Source organism: Sceloporus undulatus, chromosome 6, assembly GCF_019175285.1.
Source record: "Sceloporus undulatus isolate JIND9_A2432 ecotype Alabama chromosome 6, SceUnd_v1.1, whole genome shotgun sequence".
Lineage (NCBI taxonomy): Eukaryota > Metazoa > Chordata > Lepidosauria > Squamata > Phrynosomatidae > Sceloporus > Sceloporus undulatus.
This window is the reverse complement of record NC_056527.1, coordinates 51,062,845-51,085,657: the sequence shown is the minus strand read 5'-3', so window position 1 is coordinate 51,085,657 and position 22,813 is coordinate 51,062,845. Positions and strand designations below refer to the sequence as shown.

Genomic DNA, 22,813 nt, shown 5'->3' with positions numbered 1-22,813 from the left:
CCCATAAAGATTCTACGTGGTCTCCTTAAATTATATGGAATCGCAGTCTTGCAAGGTATCATGGAACAGAAATTTGTAACAGGTTCTTATTGATTTGTACATACATGGTGCACTTAGTTCCTGTTTAATTTTTATACATAAGTTAATAATGTCTCCACCCTGGTTTGATGCATTTTGTTGCATTGCACTCGCATACTATGGCTTTATTCTTATTAAAGATTCTTGGCTCTAATTGTAACATTTCTCATATGAGACCCCTAAGTGTTTCTACTCAAGTACCTAAAAGCTATCACAGATAACTATGACTCACCTCTCCTTCTCTTGGCCATGGTCTCCCATTCTGTGTGTACTTGCTTTGATTCTGTCGTTTCTTTTGCCCTCCATCAGCAAATTTGCACAGCAAAGGTTCCGTCGGGGCTGTGGAAACAAAAAAAACCCAGTCTGTATTAGCATCTCCCTGAAGGAAGCAATTAATCCACCAAGGGTAATGTTAGTTTTTTTAACACTGATTTCTTTAAAATGTTACATCTTGCCTTTTGCATTTGTTTGTTGTGTTCTGTCTACAGTTCTACTGACAGCTGTTCTTACTATATTTATTAGAAATTACAAACAAATCTGGAAGATTGAAAAAGATTATTTCTTTAAAAAGGAGGCTATGCAGAATTAGAACCTTTTTGGAGGAAATTAGATAAGTAAGGAGAAACATGACAGAAATTTATATAAATATGGATGGCACAGTAAAAGTAAATTGAGGGGTTTCTTTTCTTTCTGTCATACTGTTTTCAGTTTTGGCAGATCTGTTGAAATTGACTATCAGTAGTTTCAAGACAGACACCAGTAAGCACTTTTTCTTTGTGGAACACATCATTAATTTGCAGAGTATTTTAATGTATGATTTGATTATGGTCAATGCCTTACCCAGTTCTATGACAAACTGATATGAAGAACCTACCAGTGGCTAATATTAATACTGGCCTGTGTCTAGAATCAGTTGTAAGCTCTCTGCATCAATGGGGCTATATCATTACTATCTATGCCCGTTTATTTTAGGAAGTCAACTCTGTTTATGTCCAAGTGTAGATCCAAAGAGAAACACATTAGGCCCTTGATATCCACTGGAGTTTGGTTCTAGGGTGAAAATCCATGGATGCTCATGTCCCATTGTACACAATGGGGTAGTAAAATAGCATCCCTTATGTAAAATAGCTAAATAAAGGTTTGCTTTTTGGAATCATTTTTTTTTTGGGGGGGAGGGAGGGTATTATCAAGCTGTGGGTGGTGGAATCTATGTATTCAGAATTCATGGATACAGAAGACTGACTGTATGACCAAACCAAGGGTCTCCTTATGATGAACAACATCATAAACACAAGATGCATGAATGTAGGAATATTACTTACATTATAATATTACATTATAATAATGTATAAAATCACAAAACATGTAAGCCCATTTCACTTGTTCTGGGACAATAGTGAGTCACATACAAACAGGACATCATGTTTCTCCATCAAACAAGAAACAAGCCTTACACTTCTAGCATGAAAGGGAGGAGACCTAGCAGTCATCTATTCAGACAGGCGAAAACCAGCCTGACCTCTCTTCTGTTGTACAAGACATCTCAGGGTCAGGCTATGGAACAGTCACCCAGCCACTGTGAAAGACAAAGTCAAAAGTGGCTAACCTAAATCCTCCCTTTACCCAAAGAAGGCTTCCTCTGGTGAGGAAGAGATTAGTCCAGAAGTTCTAGTCAGAGACAGCTGGTAGCCTTGCCTTGGAGATAAAGGATGCTGGCAAATCTGCCTGGGAAGCAGACTCTGGACTACCATGCATAAACACCAAAGACTAGACTCAGAGATACTGCTGCCTACAGCAGCAGTGACAAAAATGCATGATCTGCTTGGTCTGGTTTTAAAAGAATTACTGGGTTAATTAGGCCAGTTGTGCTGATTTTCAGCTGGCTATAAATTAGCACAGCCAAGGTGGTCCCTTTGTTGCAAGCCTATTGTATAGTCTCCTGGTTTGGGGTTATTTCTTTTCTTGAAATATTGTTTTCAGATGCTTTCTGCATGGCTTTGGTCTTGTCTGGGATTACTTTTTGTGCTCAGATCCTGGATTGTATTGACCATTCTGCTGGAGGGAAATAATGCTGGGGTGTTTTCCAACAATGAAAAAAAAATTCTAATTGATCAGTTTAACCCTCTTGGTGGTGCCTCTATGGAATCTCCATGTTCATTGCCAAAAGTGTAAGGGACAAACAAGCAAGAAGAAAGCTTGTTCCCTTTATGCCCTGTTTGTGGTCTTCCTAGGAAATCTGGAGGACACAAAGGGACATAGGATTAGCTGTTCAGTCTGATCCAGCAAAGCTCCTTTTGTGTTCAGAATTAAATATCTGAAATGGAGTTCTAGAGTTAGACATTTTATTATTGTTAAGTTCTGTCACACATTCATGGCTGACATTTGTGAAAGGATAAACACTGCTGCTCTTTTAGGGAGGGAGTGAAGAGGCAAGCTGGTTTTGAGTAATATGTTTTCACTCTTCATGTGTTTCTCAGCACCCCATGCTTACATACCGAGTAACTGAAATAAATACAAGAAGATCAAAGGAGGCTTTTGCCAAACAATCAAATTAGCTTAGTCCCCCCCATTAAATCCTCATAGTTTAAGACAGCTGGCAGATGACCTTCCTTATGCTCACCAGCTGAGAGCCCAGTCTTTCATCATAAAAGATTCAGCACAGCAACCTCACAACTGTTCAATGAATGTTCAAAGTGCAACATAGGAGTGCACACACACACCCAGGAGAAAGAAAAGGAGAAAGAAACCGTCACTAATAACTGCCATCATATTTTGTATGAAGGAATTCAGAAGAATTCATATCCTTTAAAAAAGTTGTTTACCAATAAATAAAAGAATATTGGGTATATGAACAATGAATATCCTAATAAATGTTAGGGGGAAAGCAACAAAAGCATGTTTTAAAATATTGGTTGGACATCTTCAATATCATCTCGACTCTATTATATTCAAGACACAAGAAATAAGCCCAAACACATATATTAGCACAATAGCTTCTTTATTACTGAAAATGACAAAATAAACATAAGGAGGTTCAATTATTCAGTATTTATTTTTCCTTTTCGCACCTGCTAGACTTGGTGAGATATGTAGCTGTGTCCTGTGAGACTCCATATAAAAAACTGAAATTTTAAATTTCTATTCAATGGATTTATTGTAGTGGTTAAGGTAATGAGATAATACTCTTTCAGTACTGATTTGCTTATCAACCCTGAGTTATACTAATGCAAAAGAAAGGGTTCCTCACAGATATGGCTAGGTGGCAATACAACTGTATTACCATATATATTTGTGTATAAGTCGACTTTATGTATAAGTCGAGGGAAGGTTTCAGGGTCAAAATCCTGGATTTTGATATGACTCGTGGATAAGTCGAGAGTAAAACTTAGGGGGCCATAAGGAAGGATGGAAAGGGGGAAATACCACTTCTGTCCCTCCGTCTCCTTTTCTGGACCTCTAGGAAGCAAGTGGATTTAAATGGAGAATTGTTTCCATAGGAAGCAAAGGCTTACAAACAGACCAGGCAAGTGCTTTTCAATGGGGAGTTTTCCCCATAGGAAGCAAAGGCTTGCAAACAGAGCCAGTAAGTGTTTTCAAAGGGGAGTTTTCCCCATAGGAAGCAAAGGCTTGCAAACAAACCAGGAAAGCAAAGGCTTACAAATGGACCAGGCAAGTGCTTTTCAATGGGGAGTTTTCCCCATAGGAAGCAAAGCCTTGCAAACAGACCAGGGAAGCAAAGGTTTACAAACGGACCAGGCAAGTGCTTTTCAATGGGGAGTTTTCCCCATAGGAAGCAAAGGCTTGCAAACAGACCAAGGAAGTGCTTTTCAAAGGGGGTTTTCCCCATAAGAAGCAAGGGCTTGCAAACGGACCAGGGAAGTGCTTTTCAATGGGGAGTTTTCCCCATAGGAAGCAAAAGTGCATTACACACGCGCCAAAAGTATGTGTTAGGGTTATGAAGGGGCATGCTAGGGTTAGAAAGGGGCATCTAGAATAGACGCTCCTCAACCCTAGTACGGACTGGGTCTGTACAAAATGGCGGCACATGTCCACATGGAGGCCACCATGTTGACGTCACGGACGCATAGCATCTGGACGTCACAACCCGGAAGTGACGGCGCGAGTGCGCGACTAGTGCCTCGTGGCACCACTTCCAGGGTGCAAAAAGAAGTGCCATTTTGGCGCTTCTTTTCAGCTGCACCCGAGAATCACGCGGTTTGGCCGCTGCGGTTCCTGGACGCAGCAACCAGCACCGCCGGTAAACCACTGCTTTTAGGCAGTCTGTAACATGCCAAAGGCTTGCAAACAGAGCAGGCAAGTGCTTTTCAAAAGGGAGTTTTCCCCATAGGAAGCAAAGGCTTGTAAATGGACTGGAGGGGGAAGGAATTCAATGGAGATTGGGGCATCAGGCTTGCTGCTAAAGGACTTTTCTAAGCACTACTGGTGCACTGACCCTTCTATAAGTCTACCCAAGATTTTAGGGACAATTTTGGGGCATTTCTTGACGAATAGTCGAGTATATACGGTATGTTGATGTGGAGGTTAGGATGAAGAGTTACGACTTTTCTAGTACTGATTTTTTAAAAATATGAGTAATTCCACGGAGGTCTCACTGGCAGGAAAATACTTTGTCCTCTCAAAGACGTTAGAAGATCAAAAATAGGGGAACCCGTAGCTAAATTAGACATGAACATCTTGAGAAGATATTTTTCATAATCCATCGATGGTAAGTTTTAAATCTCCCTCCATTATTTACTTTGATCCCAGAAATCACTGTGCACACACTCATCTTTTGGCAAGGCAATTTATTTCCCAAATTTGCACACTTTCTGCAGAATGCATTTAGCATTATGTGTAAAGTTTAGATATTAGGAAAATCATTTCCCAGAAAGCAGCATATCATCAATTCCAGGAGAGAGGTATGCTATTAAAAGGCTTTCTTGTGAGCATAATGCATAAATAATTTAAATGATCATTTAAATGGTACTTGACAAGGTATACCTTATGGAGTTTACCTTTTATCAGTTATTGTTTTCCTGCTGCCTTAATTTAATATAATTTATGTCTTACAATGGGGTTGCTGTCATATATAGTTTGCATGCATTGCTTATGCTTGTGAAATCTAAATTCACTTGATTCCAGAATATCTTTGTTGTGTGGTTTATTATTAATTGGCTGTCATTATTGACCACAGATATCTACCCAATAAGAACATACCCCCCAAGAGTAGACTACTATAGAAGAGATGGACAAAGTGTAGCATGTGGGACACATCTGGGTTGCTTGGATCTTTTTGAGGGGCCTCAGCCCCCCGCCCCCGAGCAAACTGTTTACATATGGGACCCAAGCATCATTGTAGCAGTAAAGGCAGCTTGCTACTGCCATTCAGCTTCCTGTTTCTTCTCCTTCTCCTGTTCACCTCTCTGCCAGGGTACCTCTATATTTTTCCCTCTTCCTCCCTGTCATCCACACTCTGCAAGCCACCTTTTTTTCTCCACCTTGGCAAGTCTCCGTTTCTCTGTTTTCTTTCTACCTGTTACTCCCTTCTCCACTCCTAGCAGCACACCTAGCAGCAAATAACATAACCCTGCTGCTTTCTGTCTCTGCCCCCTCTCCATTTGCCTCTTCCACTGGAATAATGGGGGTTGGGCACCATTTCATGAGTTAACGAAGATAGCCACAACTTTATTGAATAACACAAATGTCAATAATCAATCATAATTTTAGTCATAAATCAATCATAATCCACTTGTAAATAAATCATCATAATGTCATCAAAATCATCATAATATTACCAAAAATCTGTCATAATGCTACCATATATTAAACATAAAGCCATCATAAATACATCACTGTCAAAGATAAATAATCACTTATGACAAGGTTGAGGAGACATGGAGCCCAAAGATTCCATACTTAGCCAATTGTTGAGCAGAGTTTCATTCCACACCTGTCTGTTAAATCCCTGGGTAGGGGGGTCATATCCCATGCAATCAGTGTGATTTAGCCCAACTGGACACATGGAGGGGTGCCCTACATTTGTCTCAACTGCAGGCTACCCCCACTTTCCATCAGCTCTGCTATTCCCCCATAAGTCCCCCACTCTCTGCTTTACATTATGCCCAATGTTCCCTCTTCCTTCGAATAACCACCAGTTGTGAGAAAGCAGTGTGCAATAAATACAATTCAGTGCATATATGTTCTGCTAGCACATGAAAGGACATATTAAAAAGCAGGAGCCATTAAGGAAGCTTTAATACCAACTAGCTAACCATCCACAATCACCAAATAGATGCAAAATAAACAAATAGAAAAAGTACAATAAACAATTCCATGTCCAAAATCCAATATCCCTAGAGAGGACAAAAAACAAACAAACAAACATAAACCACAACACTGCTCCAATAACATGGGAAAATTCCCTTCTAGCCCCCAAAGGTGACCAGCTGAACCCTGGGGATGGGGTGCAAACACAAGCATGCAATATTGGGTGGGTGGGTCAAGTGGAGTGCCTGATGCAGAATGGCCAGTGGAGTGTCTGATGCAGAATGGCCAGTGATATTTAGACTGGTCACATGGACCAGTCTAAATATCCCCCTAAAATCCTATGCCAAAACTCATGAGATCAGAGAGTCCCACGAGATTTGAGAGGATTCAGAGTGAAACCTTTCCAGAAGTTTCACTCCACTGGTTGGATACCATCACGAGACTTTACCACATGTTCTGAGCAACCACTTGGAGCTGTCAGCTGCAAATACCTCCCCCTCTCCTGAGATGTTGAAGGTAAGTAATCTCTTCTCCAAGCTCTGCTTTGCATTACAGTAGACATTACATTAGTCTTGGCATGTCTACTACTACAGCTCATCAAATTCGTGACCATTGGCCTTACTTATTAAAACTTCATGAAATTATGTCTTTAAAAACTGGGATACCAGGTAGCCTGTCTCTGCACAATACAAAGAAGAGCAGTTCCCTGGTCAATTATCACAAGGGTATTTTACATTAAATTGTATGGCTAGAATTCAGCAACATTTTCATGAAATACACAATTAAAAAGGAAGAAGCCATATTAAATATGTTAAGCAGTACAGATCATAAAACAATTATCTAAAACAAGTTAATCTTTTCTTCTTAAGAGTATTTAAAATAAAAGCTGAGTGAATAAAAAAATTTCTTTTCCTTTGAACAGAAGTTGAGATAGTCTTAAATTCAAAGATTTGCAGGTGCTACAAAGAGGAGGTTGAATGCTTTTGTAACTTGAATTTTTTTTAAGAAGTAGGGTTATGAAAATGAACTAAATTAAGCCCTGCTTAAACGCCACATGTATGTATGCATAGGAATTACTGTTTTCAAAAAGTACTCTGTTTGATTCAGCAAAGTCAGCCAAATATTTTTAAGCCTGCGAACAGTCTTCAGATCACTTTAAGTCTGCAACCTCATCCACTTTCTTAGGCATATGTTGCACTGAATTCAGTCAGCAAGACTTTTCCACAATAATATCTAAAGCGCTCTATTATTGGGTGGGATCTTCAAAGACTAGAAATTTGAAGATATAATATTCTGTTGTAATCACAAAATACGATCGGTTTGCACAAAACTTGTTCTTCTTTTCTACTGTATATATCCAACTATAAGTCAACCTCATATAAAAGTTGAGGTCAGGTTTTGGGGCCAAAATTATGGATAGGTCGGGGGTAAAACTTGGAGGTTTCTTCTGTGTGTGTATGTGTGAGTATGGCAAGAGAGCCTATGGAGTTTATCACACGGAGGACCATCCGTATGATAAATGTCATGCAAGCGCACCCAAACGTCACGCAAACACCATGGGTGTGATCCCCCTGGCGCTACGGAAGTGGAATCGCGGCTCCCACTCCGTTCCTGTCATGCACTCGTAACCAGGGGAGCCTCCTGGAGCACTTTTCTTATTAATGATTTATCCTGTTAATAAGGAAAGTTTGAAACTGATGTGTCTTCCCAACAGCAGCCAGATTTCAAAACTCTGGGGAGATAATAGGGTGGAGAATCTAGAACAGTCCAATGGAAGAGGAGATAAAGACTAATGCTAATAACAACCACCATTAACAATAAAAGTTTGTTATTGTGGCTGGTGATGCAGACAATAGGCTGAGTTTGTCTTTGCAGTGTTAGGAAGCAAATGTGAAACTATCCACCTGCAAACCTTCCTTTTCCCTGGATTGAGGTCTATAGTTCCAGTCTTATGTTTTAGAGATCCATGAAATGTTAATGTTCTCATTTAGAAGTAAAGTATCAAGTACAACAACAACAACAAAACCAACCCCCGTGTAATGGTGAGTTTCATAACACTTCTTCACTTATTCCAGAGCGGTTTCACTTTACTCCGCATAAACAACATGATCAATCTAGTTCAGGATTCCAGCTTCTAAAAAAAATAGCAACATATACTGGCCAGGACTCCTAGCAAAGTCATGCCATTTTATTTGAATGAAAAATGAAGCCATACTGTTTTACATTATTTACTCTTATATTATTATGGAAGAAACACAAAGTCAGTTTTTGTCAAATATATCAAGCAGAATTTGACATGATTTACAGCAGAAGACCATATACAAATACTCTGTGTTGCTTTCAAGTTCATCTCTAATAGATGTAAGTATGTTTCTAATAAGAGCATGCCTACAAGCATTTACTGGTCATACATTCCACCTTTCAGCAATCTCTTTAATGTTCTCTTGAGGGGTGGAAAGGCTTATGAAAATGCAAGGTTTTTTTCTGCAGCAAAAAAATACCCCACCTAAAACAAAAACCTTAAAAGTGTTTTCTCATTCTAGTAGCTTTTGTTATTGATCACTTTAGATATTCATGTCCTATCAGGTATCAGATAATACTTGAAATGATAGTGCTTGAACTAAAACCCTAATACTACTTTCAACTCACATAATCTGGTTTACTTAATGGATCCATTTATGTAATGTATCTATTGCTGTGAACAGTAATATTGCCATCACATTCATTTCCTTCCTATATAATCTCATGGCAACTAACACCGCTAAGATGAAGAAAAAAATCTTTTTACATTTATTTGGACTTTTCAGTAAAGATCAATGAAAAAAATGAGATACATAACAGAAAGTCTTCATCAGAAGTAGAGAAGTGCCTGATGAAGTGGGCTATTGTTCATAAAGGCTTATGTCCAGGAAAACTAATTTTACAAGACCCTTTAATTGTTTTTGCAAGAACAGGCCAGAGAGCTAGCCCCTTTGAATTCCTAATGAACATTTGGGTCAATGAAATCCACACCCCCATATTTACAATTCAGAGGTGGCTGATGCTCCCATGTATGTAGGGTAGTGAATCCATTCTAAGTTTTGGAGATATTCAAGGTACAGAATCTGTTTGGAGGATAGGGTTAAGCAACTTGGAGAGCTCCTTTAACACAATCTAACACCTGGAGTGGATTCACTGCCCCACCAATATCAATATCACTGCTTGTCATTTTTGCACTTGATGGATATAAACATACCCCCCTTACCAATAGTCAAAGTGATCTTTCCTGTGTAAGAAGGGAGGGTCCACTGCATAATTGTTCACCCTTTTCCAAATTTCACTGCCAGTCTGCACTAGCTACAGTAGGAAGTGGAGGGAGGCAGATAGCTTATTTGTTTTCATGTCCCTCACATTGCATCCAGTGAAAGGGAAGTAAATACACAGGATCTTTGTCTGATCTGGCATCTGGCTCTATTGAGGAATCATGCCAGTGTGATAAGGAAAACCCAATCAATGCAGAACTTTGACCATCCAGAAATGACCCCAATACTCCCAAACATCCTGATTGTCTTTTGCTCCATCCATTTGTTGCCATAGCAAGAGGCTGAAAATTTGAAGGAAGACTTCTAGTACCAGCAGAGAGGAAGAAAAATAGCATCCAGCGACTCTTCCAGACTCATAGGAAGCAAAAGATTGTTAACTTGGGGGCTGTATGTATGGGCAAAAAGGCCCATTTCCACCTTGCCTGGTGTTGTCCTATTTAGACAGCACAGACCAACACTCCCAGGCCAGAAATGGGTAGACTGGATGCCATTTCAATATATCTGGCCTGGGTCTGCCCCAACCATTCCTTAGCCAGGTGTAAAAAACCTGGATGTTTGCAGCAGAGTTTCCCAGAAATTCCACTGCAACAGCCAATAGTGCCAATAGCCGTACAACCCCTTATCTATCACCATTGCCACCATTCTCCATTCAGGCCCCATTTGCAGACTGTGCTGTCAAAAGGGAATGGCCTGGCCACAAGGGTGAAGCCAAATGCCCTGTTTCTACCCTTATGGGCTGCAGAGAGGCCTTCATGGAGAACAGTGGTAGCAACTCAATGGCAGCAGCAGCAGCAGCAACTTCATGGCATTGCAGTGGGCAGGCAATCTGAATACCGGCCAATTGCCACATTGAACCAGGTAAGTGCCACGGACAGGAACAGACCAGATCTGCAAGCAGGATACAACAGGGTTGACCCTTCATATTTTGCAAGTGTGTTCAGTGCCTAAAGGGTGAAGCAGATGGGTGGCTAGGAGTGGCCTCTGGCCACTCCAGTTGTGGTTGGGCCACAGTTGGCCCAGGACCATAGTGACCACATGGCCCTCTCTCAAAGCTGGCTACCACTACAGCCCCAAACAGATCACCAGCAAGAGCAATTTTTGCCACTCCTTTTTCTATCAGCTTTGGGCCGCCATCGGCGGCCTCAGAGAAGCTTCCAGCCACTTTGGGGGCATGGATCTTCTGAAAGCCATGTCCCCAAAGTGCCCAAAGCTGCTCCTTTTGGTCCATCTGTTTCAGGCCCAAGACTGTTTCGGGCCTAAGGCTCTAGTATTTCATTATTTGTGTGTAAAGGGGACAATTTCATCAAGTTTTATTCAAAGGGGACACAAAGTTCCGAGGCTTTGACTCATGTTCAACCTATGGATGACAGAACTACTGTAGCCCTTCTCTAGACTTCTTTGATTGAGTCTATCCACCTGGAGTGCAGATGACTTCTTTTCCTGTTGTCTTCTATTTTACCGAGCTTTATGTTTTTTCTAATGATTTATGTTGTGTCGTTATATGTCTGACATATGACAGCCTCAATCTGAGCATTTTTGCTTCTTGGGAGAGTATTAAATATTTATTTATTTATTTATTTATTTAATATCCCAGTTTTTCCCCAGCATGAGATTCAAAGTGTTCCTTAAAAAAATAAGAAGATTAATACAAAAGTTAAAACACAATTTTAAAAACAGCTTTAAAACATAACAAAATAGAAACACAATACACAAACCCATTAAAATCTCCATCTGCTGCAACACTGTAGGCTTAATTTACTCCATCGATTCCCAACCTTTTCTTTGACCCACACATGTAGGAAATGTTTGATTAACGTTTGCTCTCCCCTCCACAAAAGTAGTATCACATTTAAAGATGAAGTAGTCTAATTTTTAATTTCTGAGCCACAAATTGAACCACATATATTAACATGAGTGAACAAATTAAACTTAAAAATACTTTTACCTCAGTGCATAAAATGAAAAGCTAAATTGAGCAATTAGATTCTTATTTATTCAGAAAAAATTGTAAACTGTATCTTTGTTTTACCCCCTGAAATTCTGTCTCTTACCCACAGGTGTTGCAGGCACCCCAGGTTGTGAACCCCTGATTTACTCCGAGTGTATCAGTACAACTCTCCTTCTGCACCACATTTAACATGGGTTCATTCTCTTCCTGTTAGCTTTTTTCACTATCCATCTTTCATAAACATGCATGGAAATCAGAAATACTATGGCATGGATCATCCTGCCTTTGGTAATCAATTGTATATTTTTATACTTGAGAATCTTATCTAGCTCCTTCATACTTGTGTCCTAACTTTCTTCTGATTTCTTATGGTCTTCATTTTAATTAATGACTAAGCCAAGATATAGAACGTCTTCAATTCTGATGTCTTGGTTATCTGCTTTAAAGTTATGTAAATTTTCTGCAGTTATTATCTCTGTTTTCTTACTATTCGGCTGTAAATCTGCTTTTATAAAAACAAGCTTATGAAACCTAATATAAAATGATCAATGAATGAGGGAGCAATGTAGTTCTAGCTATGAAATTTGTTGGAAATGAGCATCTATATTTTCACCTGAGAGAGAGGAAGATATTTTATCTCATTTTCTCCAAACACATTTTATCTAGAGATGTTAGATATAACTCTTGCTGATAGCTGTTGTTGTTGTTGTTTTAAAAAACTCTCCTTGTCCGGGGAGTGGAGCTGTCTAGTTTGGTCAAATTAGGAACAATTCATATGCCTGCTCAGCTTTGTCACTGAAAGCAATCAGCACCCATCTATTTGGCCTTCCATGCTGTTAACGGAAGGAATTAAATGAATAAATCTAGAGAATTATTCTAACAGTTAAGAAATGAACCTATTAATCAACAAAGAAGCAGTTTCATTTGGTGGGTGGTACAGAGAGCTGCCAAATCTTGTTTGATGAAACAGGCAGAAAATAAAAAGCCAGCATTAAGGTACCTAGTAAAGATAAGACCACTACAAGTGAAATATAGACAGAGGGGGAAAGCCCCCAGGGAGTATGTATGTGAAAATGAGACAGGAGAGTACTGATGGATAAAATACAGTTAATGAAAAATGACTGTGAAAAATGGAACTGGTTTAAATTAAGTAAAAATATGAACAAAATTATACATTACTAAGCTGCTCACACCAATTATTTATGTGTGGCAATTACGTGATAATTTTTTTCAGAACAGTTCAAAGTTAAAGCACTAGGTATACTAACAACAAAAAGGACTTAGAAAGTACTAGGTAGAAATCTAGTTTCGTCTACAGGTATGGGGTTGTGTGACATGATAATGCTCTTCATGTGATAGCTAGCTCATGTGAAGTTTTCATCTTTTAGAAGTAGCAGACAGTGACAGAATGTTGTGTTTCTGGGGTTTAATGCCAAGCAGGCAGCATGAATGGATAGATTCATGTGTAAGATAAAAGCCCTATTTGGGCATGCCTGAAGCTGGGACAACTGTGGAGATTATTGCATGGGAAAACAGCCACCAGTTACATGCTATTTGTATCTTTTTCGACAGATCTTACCACACTGCCATGTGCCTGGGCAGTAGGCAGCCCAGCCAAGAATGGAACATCCCATTCTTGAAAAGCTGCTGGAGAAGCCTGGGTTGCATACAGACTGCCTACTGCCTGGGCATGGGGCAGTGCGCTAAGATCCATCGGAGATGGGTAGAAACTACATGTAAACACACCTGTTTTCCCATGCAATAATCTTCTCTGTCCCGTCCACCATCACTTTGCATTGTGTTTGAAGAGGAGAACCATTTCTGCCCATGGAGATTCTCCATGCAAGGAAGAAACCAGATTTCTCTTCATTCTTTCTCATGTGGAATGCCTCTGCAAGTATCAAGGCCTCTGTTCTTTATTTTCAGGTGAGAAAATCAATGGTGTAGAGGATGGGACTAGTTTGCCTTGTGAAATTTTTACACCACACACTCCAGAAACAGTGAAATAGTCTGCATAAATGAATTATAACCAGGTACGTATTATAGATAGACAGAGAGCAGATAATATGGAGTACTCCACAAAGACCAGAATGACAACCCATCTCTTTTGAAGAACATTTGTCCTTGAATCAAAACATAATCTGAAGCAACATGCCACAAATAAAGACAAAAAAAATAGTATCCCTTTCAAGATTACCATTCAGTCTGATAGGCTGAAATGTCTTCCTATTCAATAAAGATCCATTAGAACTTGAGCATTAAAGGTAGAATCATGTAATTGATTTTTCCAGAATCCTCCCTTCTTTGACACTTTCCTCACTCACCAGCTACAGTGATATTCACTCTCCATTTGTAATACTTATACAGTTTTTTAAGCAACACAGATCCAGGCATATTGGACAGAATTTGTGCAACCATCGCTATCACTATATATCCCACACAGTCACTGATATATAGTCATTTGTTACAGCTACAGATTTGGTGAACTGTGAAATAAAATGAAGTTAAATAACACAAGCTCTGTCAATACAGCCTCTAAATAGTGGCAACTGCCCCCTAGTCCCACCCCCAAACCCTGACACTGAACTGATATAGTTTTGGATATAGGAATCCAAAAGCTATAAACATTTAGTTACAAAGAACAAAGAAAAATATATTTGTATATATGAGAATAATAATAAAAAATACTAATAAACCAGTACAAAAGCTGTCAGTTGATACTCTCATCTGAATTTTATTTTTTAAAAATGGCAAATTCAATTCTGAGACCTTAAAAGGGTAAAAAACATGAAAGTTGGGGTAATTAAATTAGGAACGCAAATCCATACTTAAGCTACAGAGAATTTTTAACTCTGGCAGCCTATACAGAAGTGGAAAGCTTTATATAACAGATTTACTTAAATATAATTTGAAATTCAAAGTTAAGATAATGAAACATATAGAAGTGCAATGTTTGGAGACCTATAAAAGGAGGAATTTATTGGTAAAAATAGATTAAACAAGCCAGGAAAGGAAGTATTTCGTTAGTGATTTTATGTTTAAGTTGTTCGTCTCTGTAGATTTTATTATCTTTTTGTTAGAATTTAATAAATATTGAATAATAAAAAAGAAAGTAATTAAAACATGAATTTATTTAAACTCTTTCCATACATACCTTCATTTTGGGGTGACAATACAGCTTTCTGATCAAAAACAATAGCCAGCGCTTCCTATGTTATCCACAATTAATACCTTGGGCCACCTAAATCTGAAGCAAATTTTCACAAAGAAGGAAAACCCTTAGGATACAAATACTTTTTTTGTAGATGGGAAAATTATTTACATCTGAATTGTTTGTCAGAGACAAACAAAGTCAGTTTGTTTATCTCTGAGCGTTTGGGTTAGCCTCCATTACTTCTAAAATACAATTCCATAAAAATCTATCTTCTCAGTTTCTGAAAGAAGACTTATTCAAAGCTTTAGAAATACGTCTACAAGCACTGGCATGTTTCTGTTCAATTTTGAGGGAAATTCATTCATTTATGCCATGTCATTAAGATAAATTGGTTTAAAAAATGTCAAAAAATGAAATGAATGTGTTAATTAGCTGGCTTGGGTAACACATTTGGAAGAAATATAATGATAAAACCAACATTAGCACCACTTAAGATAATGATTTCTCCCAAACATGGATGTATTTGTATGGCCAATACAAATTGGATTAGGCAAATCTAAAGCTAAATGTATTTGGATATTAAATCCTTTGACCTGTCCTTACAAAAGAAAAGGAAGATTGGGTGAAAATTGTGATAAGGAACTCAGCTTTTTGACATCCCTCTAAAAATATTTCTCATGTATTCTCAGCACTTTTTAAAATCTCCAACTTTGTTACCCAGTTACTGATTAGAGATGTTAACCTGGATTAAAAATGGAGGCTTATCTATGTAGGCTATATAGATAACCTTCCTTTTGTCTGTTCTTGGTATCCCATCTTGGGGCCAGTAGCCCTACCCTGGAAGCAGAGTCCAAAGCATTACTAGCTGACCTTGAAGAAAGGGAGTTGGAAACTAACCTATTTCATTCTATGGACCAAAATGGCGCCATAGGAAAGGGTGTTGCCTATCTTAAAGGGTAAAATATGGGACAATTGGGTCAACTACTGAATTAGAGCTGGCCATAAATCAGCAAAGCTAAGATGGTTTCTGTGCTGCAAAATGACATAGCAATGTCTTTAACATTGTTGCCTTCTCTACTCTCTCATTTATGAACTTTGGCTTGTTTTCTCTGGTATGTCCTTGATGTCATTTGAGCGATCTTGGACTGCTTTTTATGGCCAGACCCCAGACTGCTTTCATCTGCATAGATTGTCTGGGGATGACCCTGGACTGGTTTTCACTGTTTGCGTCTTGAAATAGAGAGGTATTGTTCTGAGCACTTGTCACCATGTGGCAATCTTTTTATTTGCCTTTTTTCTGCCTGAGAAATCTTAGCAGTAATGCTTCAAAGAGCTCTCCCCTGTTTTCTAATTTATTTACAGTGTGTCCTTGCTTTATGCGGGGGATCCGTTCTGGACTCCCCCGTGTAAAGCAAATACCGTCTATGCTTGAGCCCAATTTAAATGAATGGGGATCATGCACGCTGCAGCGCAGCGACGTGCACTCACCACAGGTGTGCGCCACATTCGTCCCTATGGGATGTGCCGCCCCTTCTCCCCATGTGGCTTTCAGCATATACTGAAAGCCGCATATGACACTGGTGCACTGTATTTATTTATTTTAATTTTAATGAGTTATGGCAGATATTCTTTTTTACTTCTAGGAATTTTAATTTGAAACTTGAGTGTCACCTTAAAATACTGCCAAATTTTGAACTATCTGACATGATGACTAGATGAGTTATAACAGGCTCCCAGTTTTTGCTTCTAACCCCCTCCGTTTTGAATTTGTATATTCCAGTTGCACAAAGGTTGAATAAATGCCCAGAGAACAGAAGAACAAGTGCAGTGTCCATTTGTGCAACTGGAAAAAGAAATGGAATTCAGTTAGTGCTCTGTTTTTCCAGTAACACTGGATTTATGCCACAGAGATTAAGACTGGAGAAAAATTTGTGTTCATACAGGTCTGTAACTATAATAAAGTTTTGATTCTGTAGTCAACACATTGCCTCCCACCTCAATGCAGTTCAATCACTGATGGACAGGTTCAACTAGGCACAGAACACATTGCTTCATTTAACATGGTATTCCCTTCTTTTCTCAAATCTTTCTCATTTCCGGAAAGGTGTGGCTTAACTGAAGAACTTATAGTGATCTATCAGCAATGCCAGCACTGTGGAATTGCAATTTATTCAGATGTCATTCCCACTGTAGCAGAAAGAAATAACTTGACATGTTAACGGACAGATTTCTATTTAAACAAAAAGAAGGGGGGGAGACTAAGAAATAGCCTCTTTAAAACATGTTTTTGACTTCCTTCCTTGAATTCCCCTGACACAAGTAATGAGAGAGGTGACAAGAAACCCAATATTAATTCTGCAAGTTCTAACTAGATGTGCAGGAAGATCTAAGCATAAAGAATGAAGTAGGAATGGAGAGCAAATAGGCAATTATTTGGAGTAGAAGAATTCTATGCTTGATGATGAGTTGCCCATTTCTGGTCCCCAGGAGGAGAGATCTCAAGTTCTACAGAGACTGTAATCTTGTATGGTGATGCTGCATTAAGTCTTGAAGCCTAATATTGAATGATGAGAAGCTGTAGGGATTCATGTGAGATTCACTGTTAATGGCTTTAACTCGATTGGTGTGCCTGCCTTGGCTATTTCATAAACATGCAGCTCAAGCTACGTGCTGAGAATAATGCACAATCATCATGTACACGGTTGAACTTCAATGTTAACAATGTGCTCTTTCTACTGTCCTTTTGCCCCTTGTTCTGTTATTTTGCCCCTTCCAGTGAAAATTTGGAATCTCCACAGACAGACAGCTATAGAAGAGAAAGATAATAGCAGTGCAGTGCTATTTGAAGACTAATCAAAAATCGCTAGGGTAATGAAGTATATACTACATCGTTTTGGGGCAGCATGAAAGGGATGTCCTTGCTAGTATGCACTGAGCAGTACCACTAGTTGGGTTGACTGACAGAGTCACAACACACACACAAAAAAAACCTGCAACTGACTATTGACTGTTAACAACATATTTCTCATTTACTGCAGGAGATCCTGAGTATTTTTCTCCAGATTTCTCAGGGCAAATTGCAGTTTCCCAGTCCTCTAACTAGAATTTATTGTTGCTGGGGAAATTCAATTATCACAAAATGTACTGAATTACATCACCACAGAAGAGACTATAAAATCAACACCAATGCATGAAATCCATGACTATAAAAGACCATCAAAATGGTCCAGTACATTAAGATATCACTTTAGCAGTTTGAACACACACACAATATCAGAGATCCTTTGGTAGGATACATTAAACCAAAATGTTTACAATATTCAGAATTAGGACTAATTGTGTCAAGAAATAAGCCTATACTCTTTAAGAGATTCTGCGGGTTCTTTTTATACTTCTTTTCTAATTAGGACGTTATCAGAAAAGGGAAATTGGAAGGATAATCTAATGGCAATCCGAATGCAATCATGGGGTTTAACGTTATTGCATGATAGACTACCACATGCAATTTTGGGCAATGGGAAGTCAGTTTGAACGCAGTTCGAATTCACGTAAATTCTCTGAACTAGCAAATTCACGTGAGTGCATTCTGGTCCCACTTTCTTTTCATTTGAAATTAAGAGAAATTCCTCCCTTGTGATAAACTCCTTAGACAGCAGGAGATTTGAAGATGCATTCAATTTGCAGTTCTTTAATTTGCCTTCATATGACTAAGTTTCCAGACAGGCTCTGCATGGCAGGGCTAATGTGCCAAAGTGGCAGGCATCTCGCAAGGTTCCAAGGTTTGATAGGACTGAATGTTGCCCAAAGTCAGCAGAAAGAAAGAATCCTTCAATTATTATTTGGGAGAGCAAAATGTACTATATTGAACTATTTTTAAAATAAAGATAGTTACAAATATATGTTTCCTTATTACTTCCATTTTTTTCTGTTCTTTTCCAGGGCTGGGAAATTCATATTCTAATCACAGGCAAAACGTTGAAAATCAATTCAACCACTTTCCATGATGCAAATTTCATTCAATATCCCAGTGCCATAATGCACTGCAATAACCAAATTGATGATTTTGAGAGTTCTCCTATTTCTGTTTTGTGTACAGACATGACAAAACATAGGCAGGCAGTATCCCCATACTAGAATGGTACTTAATATAGAGGTTTCCAGAAAAAGAAATAACAGTAGCTGCAATAAGAAACTAATTGCATTTACTATCTCCCCTACTATCTTCCAGAGAAATGCTTGTATGTTCAATGCAAGGCAACTAAAGTTTATGACTGAAATATTTTGAATTAAGCAATTCTTTGATTCTTCATTATCTCTGGTTCTAGACTGTGCTGAACATATTTTCTAGCAAGCTTGCTCCCTCAAGAAAGTAAATAAAAGAGCCTTACCTTTGTACCAAACTAAACAGCTTGGTTATTGCTAAACCCTCAGTAACAGATGCTGTATACCTCCCCTTGGTTCCATGCAGCACATTTGAAAGCACAAAGGTAAAAATTGATAAATATGGGGTGGAACCTAGCCTTGTATCTGTAGTCTCTGCCATACGATTTAGGATCCAGTAGCTGGAGTGCATTGCTAGGTACACTTCTGCATAGACATACCTAGGGATCATAATGTAACATATCCTCAAAATTGCAGTGCTAGCAGATGTTGGGATTTCATTGAGAGGTGTAATCATACTTCCATCACAGGGCACACTGGCAAAACTTAGAATATTAGTCAATAAATTTCCTCAGTATTTCTGTTCACTCTACTAGTCCTTCTGACACATCAGTTTTTGGAAGCTGACTTATGAGAGGGGTAAAACAAATACAAAACATGTCAGCAAGATATAATAAATCAGATCTAGAATTTTGTTAAAAACAGCTCCAGAAAAAGGAAGAAATACAAAATCCTCCAAAGGCCTGTCAGATAAAGCAAGAATTGGGATAACATGTTTTTATTTTATCATAACAGCAGGTAAATCCTTTGAGCAAAACATTTGCTAACCTTCACTTGTCTGAACAAGAAAATATATGAGATATTACAATTCATATTAGTTTCTAGTTAGCATCTTTCTTCACATCAGGGAACTTTTTAATAAGAGGAAGAGATGGAGACATCTGTCTTGGAGTTCCATGGAAGATCCTTTATTATTAAGGATGACTTAGCTGATTGATTTGCAGCAAACATTAGCTCACAAACAAATTATATATAACAATAAATTATTAAACAAAAGTGGAAAGACTGTACAGTTAAGAAGTTAAATAGGAGGCAGATGTAAAATACGCTGTCTATATTTTCAAGTAAGATATTGGGCACTATATATAAAATAAATGAAATATATTTCTTTTTAAAAAATACTTTTATTAATTATTAGACATATAAAAGAAAAATCAATACAAACAAAAAAGAAGAAAAAACAAAAAAAATATTATATAAAGGAAATATACAAGAAGAAGGAGTCATATTTTAGCAAGTGCATATCAACATTACTACAAAGTAGTTTTACCAACTGAAATATCTTCTGTTTACAGTTTGTTTTCAATGTAGTCATTACACTATGTCTTCTCTCTTTCTCTTTTGCTATTAACATATCAACAAATCTTCCTTGATATCGAAAGATTTTTCCCAATATTTTATCACAGGCTTCTATTCTTCTTTCCATTCTTCTTCTGATCTATTATTTAATAATCTTGTAAGCCTATCTATTTCTTTCATTTCTTGTGTTTTTAACCTCCAATCTTCTAAACTTAGGGATCTGTTATTCTTCCAGTTTTGAGCAATAACTAATCTCGCTGCCATTATCAGATATAAAAGCACTCTCCGGTGTTCCCCCCCCCATACTTTTGTCAATATCCCTTAATATATTTAATAAATAGAGTTCTGGTGATAGATTAATTTTATAGCCGAAAATTATTTGCATTTCTGAATGGCTTTTGTACCAAAATTTACTGATCTTTTTACAGGACCACCACATATGGAATAACGATGTGTTATTTTGTCAATTTCATTTGTTACTTTTTCATTTGTCATTTGTCATTGTCATCAAAAGACATGAACGTTGGTCTGTTTTGCTCCTACTGTCTCATTGGAATAACTGGGATGTAGTAATCATACCCTAAAAAGTATGGCAAATAGAAGCATTAGAAGCTCTTGCAGTAAAATTTGGGACGCAACAACCGATATAATGTATATTGTTTACTTTACAATGACCAATGTTGTACACATCAGTGAAAAGACTGTGGCTCATTTTCATGACAAACATGTCAGTTTTGTTCCAGTTTGTCAAATTTGCTCCCAAATTATCCTAGGGATTCTAGTCCGATGATGGTAGAATAAAACACGCTGGACCATGAACCAGGATATGCGGGATCATATGCCATGCTGGACCATGAATGAACACACCAGAGGCCACAGTGCTGCCCTGCTAAGCAGTGATCTGGGCAGGTGGCCAGCCTGGGGGAAAGGGACAGAGGATAGACCAGTCCCCCCTCACACCAGGTGACATCAACTGCAGCAATGCCACAGATTATAGGTTCACCTTAGGGTTGAGATAGGTTGGATACAACCACAACAACTACACAGCTGTTACAGGTGGGATCATTTCAAGCTGATCACACTTTGAGGACAAACCCTTGCATCAGCCCACTGCTGCTTTTCTTCTTCTTCTTTCCGTCTTTTAATACTGTCTTGAACTTTTTAAGCAGGGGAGTAGATAATTTTTATGATATTTCCAACAAGGAAGGGTGTTTTCACATATCAGAATTCCCCATCAAAACTTTTGTTCACTTTTCTGAGATTTCTTGCCCTGCTGTGAGAGTTGAAAGAGCAGTACCTTTTATTGCCCTTTCTTTTAGGAAGGGATTGCAGGGAAGTGTTGGATTTCACACAAAAGCCTTGCACAATTTTTAAAGCAAAAACCTTCATGAAACCTTCACCCCCAAATTTCTAAAATATTCAAAAACATTGAAAAATGTACAAAACTGACTTATAATAAGAATTACATCCTTACGTATTAGTCATTACATGTATAAATACTGTTAATCTTAACAAGTCTGCTGTTTTATTTATTTATTTAATAATAGAAAATATAATAAGCAATGAGTTTTATTGGGACAAGCAACTTCTTGAACAAAAATAAAAGGACTCCCCCCCAAAAGAAAAAACCAAAATGGGATTTAGTGAAACCATGTGCCTTTCTACATTTATTTTGGACTGTACATCCCAGAAACTCTAGCCAGAACATCCAATGGTGAAGCATTCTGGGAGTTACACTCCAAACAGAAACATCTGGAGGACTGCATAATCCCCACTCTGCCACAGAATTATAATACTATAATATATTGTGTATTTTGGTGTTCTCATGGAACAAAATACAGGGTGCCAATGACCATTTGACAGCTTCATGCAGATACAAATGAATGGAAGCTTGGTGACACCACACAACATGCATAGTGTGGAAGAAACCCTATATTTGCAATTCTTCGCAGACCATGGTTTTCAGGCTTTGACAAAGTGTAGCTATAATATACAGTTAAGAGTTTTCAATACCACTTAAATCTCATAAATACATCCTACAGATTTTTGGGATTTGTAGTTTGGCAAGACACTTAAAATTTTCTGCAGGAGAGCTCTAGTATACTCCCTTGAACTGCAGGACTTGGAATCTCCAGCTGAGAATACTAAATATCTGACAGAACTAAAAATCCCTGGATTCCATAAGATGGATACATGACAGTTAAGTGGTATCAAACTGCTATGACTGTATACCTTATCTGGGCTTGTGGGTTCATATATGTAACACCATATTTTGAAAGCCAGACTATAGTTTGGTTTTACGTCTCAATACAAGAAATATTTATGTTATAGAGATGAACAGGCACAAAATACAGTTGTCAAACTCGCCCAATACTACTACATGTATGCTACTGTCTATTAAGTTTTTGTTTCTCATCAAGGAATATATGCATTATACATGACTACATATTACTGAGTTTTAAATTTTTTAAAAATGATCTATACATATATGAATGGTGTATGATTGATTCATCAGCGGAGATTCCCTGATTTCCATATATAGGT

At 38.1% G+C, this 22,813-nt stretch overlaps 1 protein-coding gene across 5 annotated transcripts in view; it reads right to left on the bottom strand.

Moving 5' to 3' along the window:
* The window catches only part of RBMS3 (RNA binding motif single stranded interacting protein 3), an 809,235-nt gene that overhangs the window by 112,990 nt on the left and 673,432 nt on the right, over positions 1–22,813 (bottom strand). For all 5 annotated transcript variants that reach the window (XM_042474219.1, XM_042474216.1, XM_042474218.1 and 2 more), the window contains one exon: positions 311–417. In XM_042474219.1, coding sequence (XP_042330153.1) covers positions 311–417 — 107 coding nt within the window. The remainder of the gene's footprint in view (positions 1–310; positions 418–22,813) is intronic.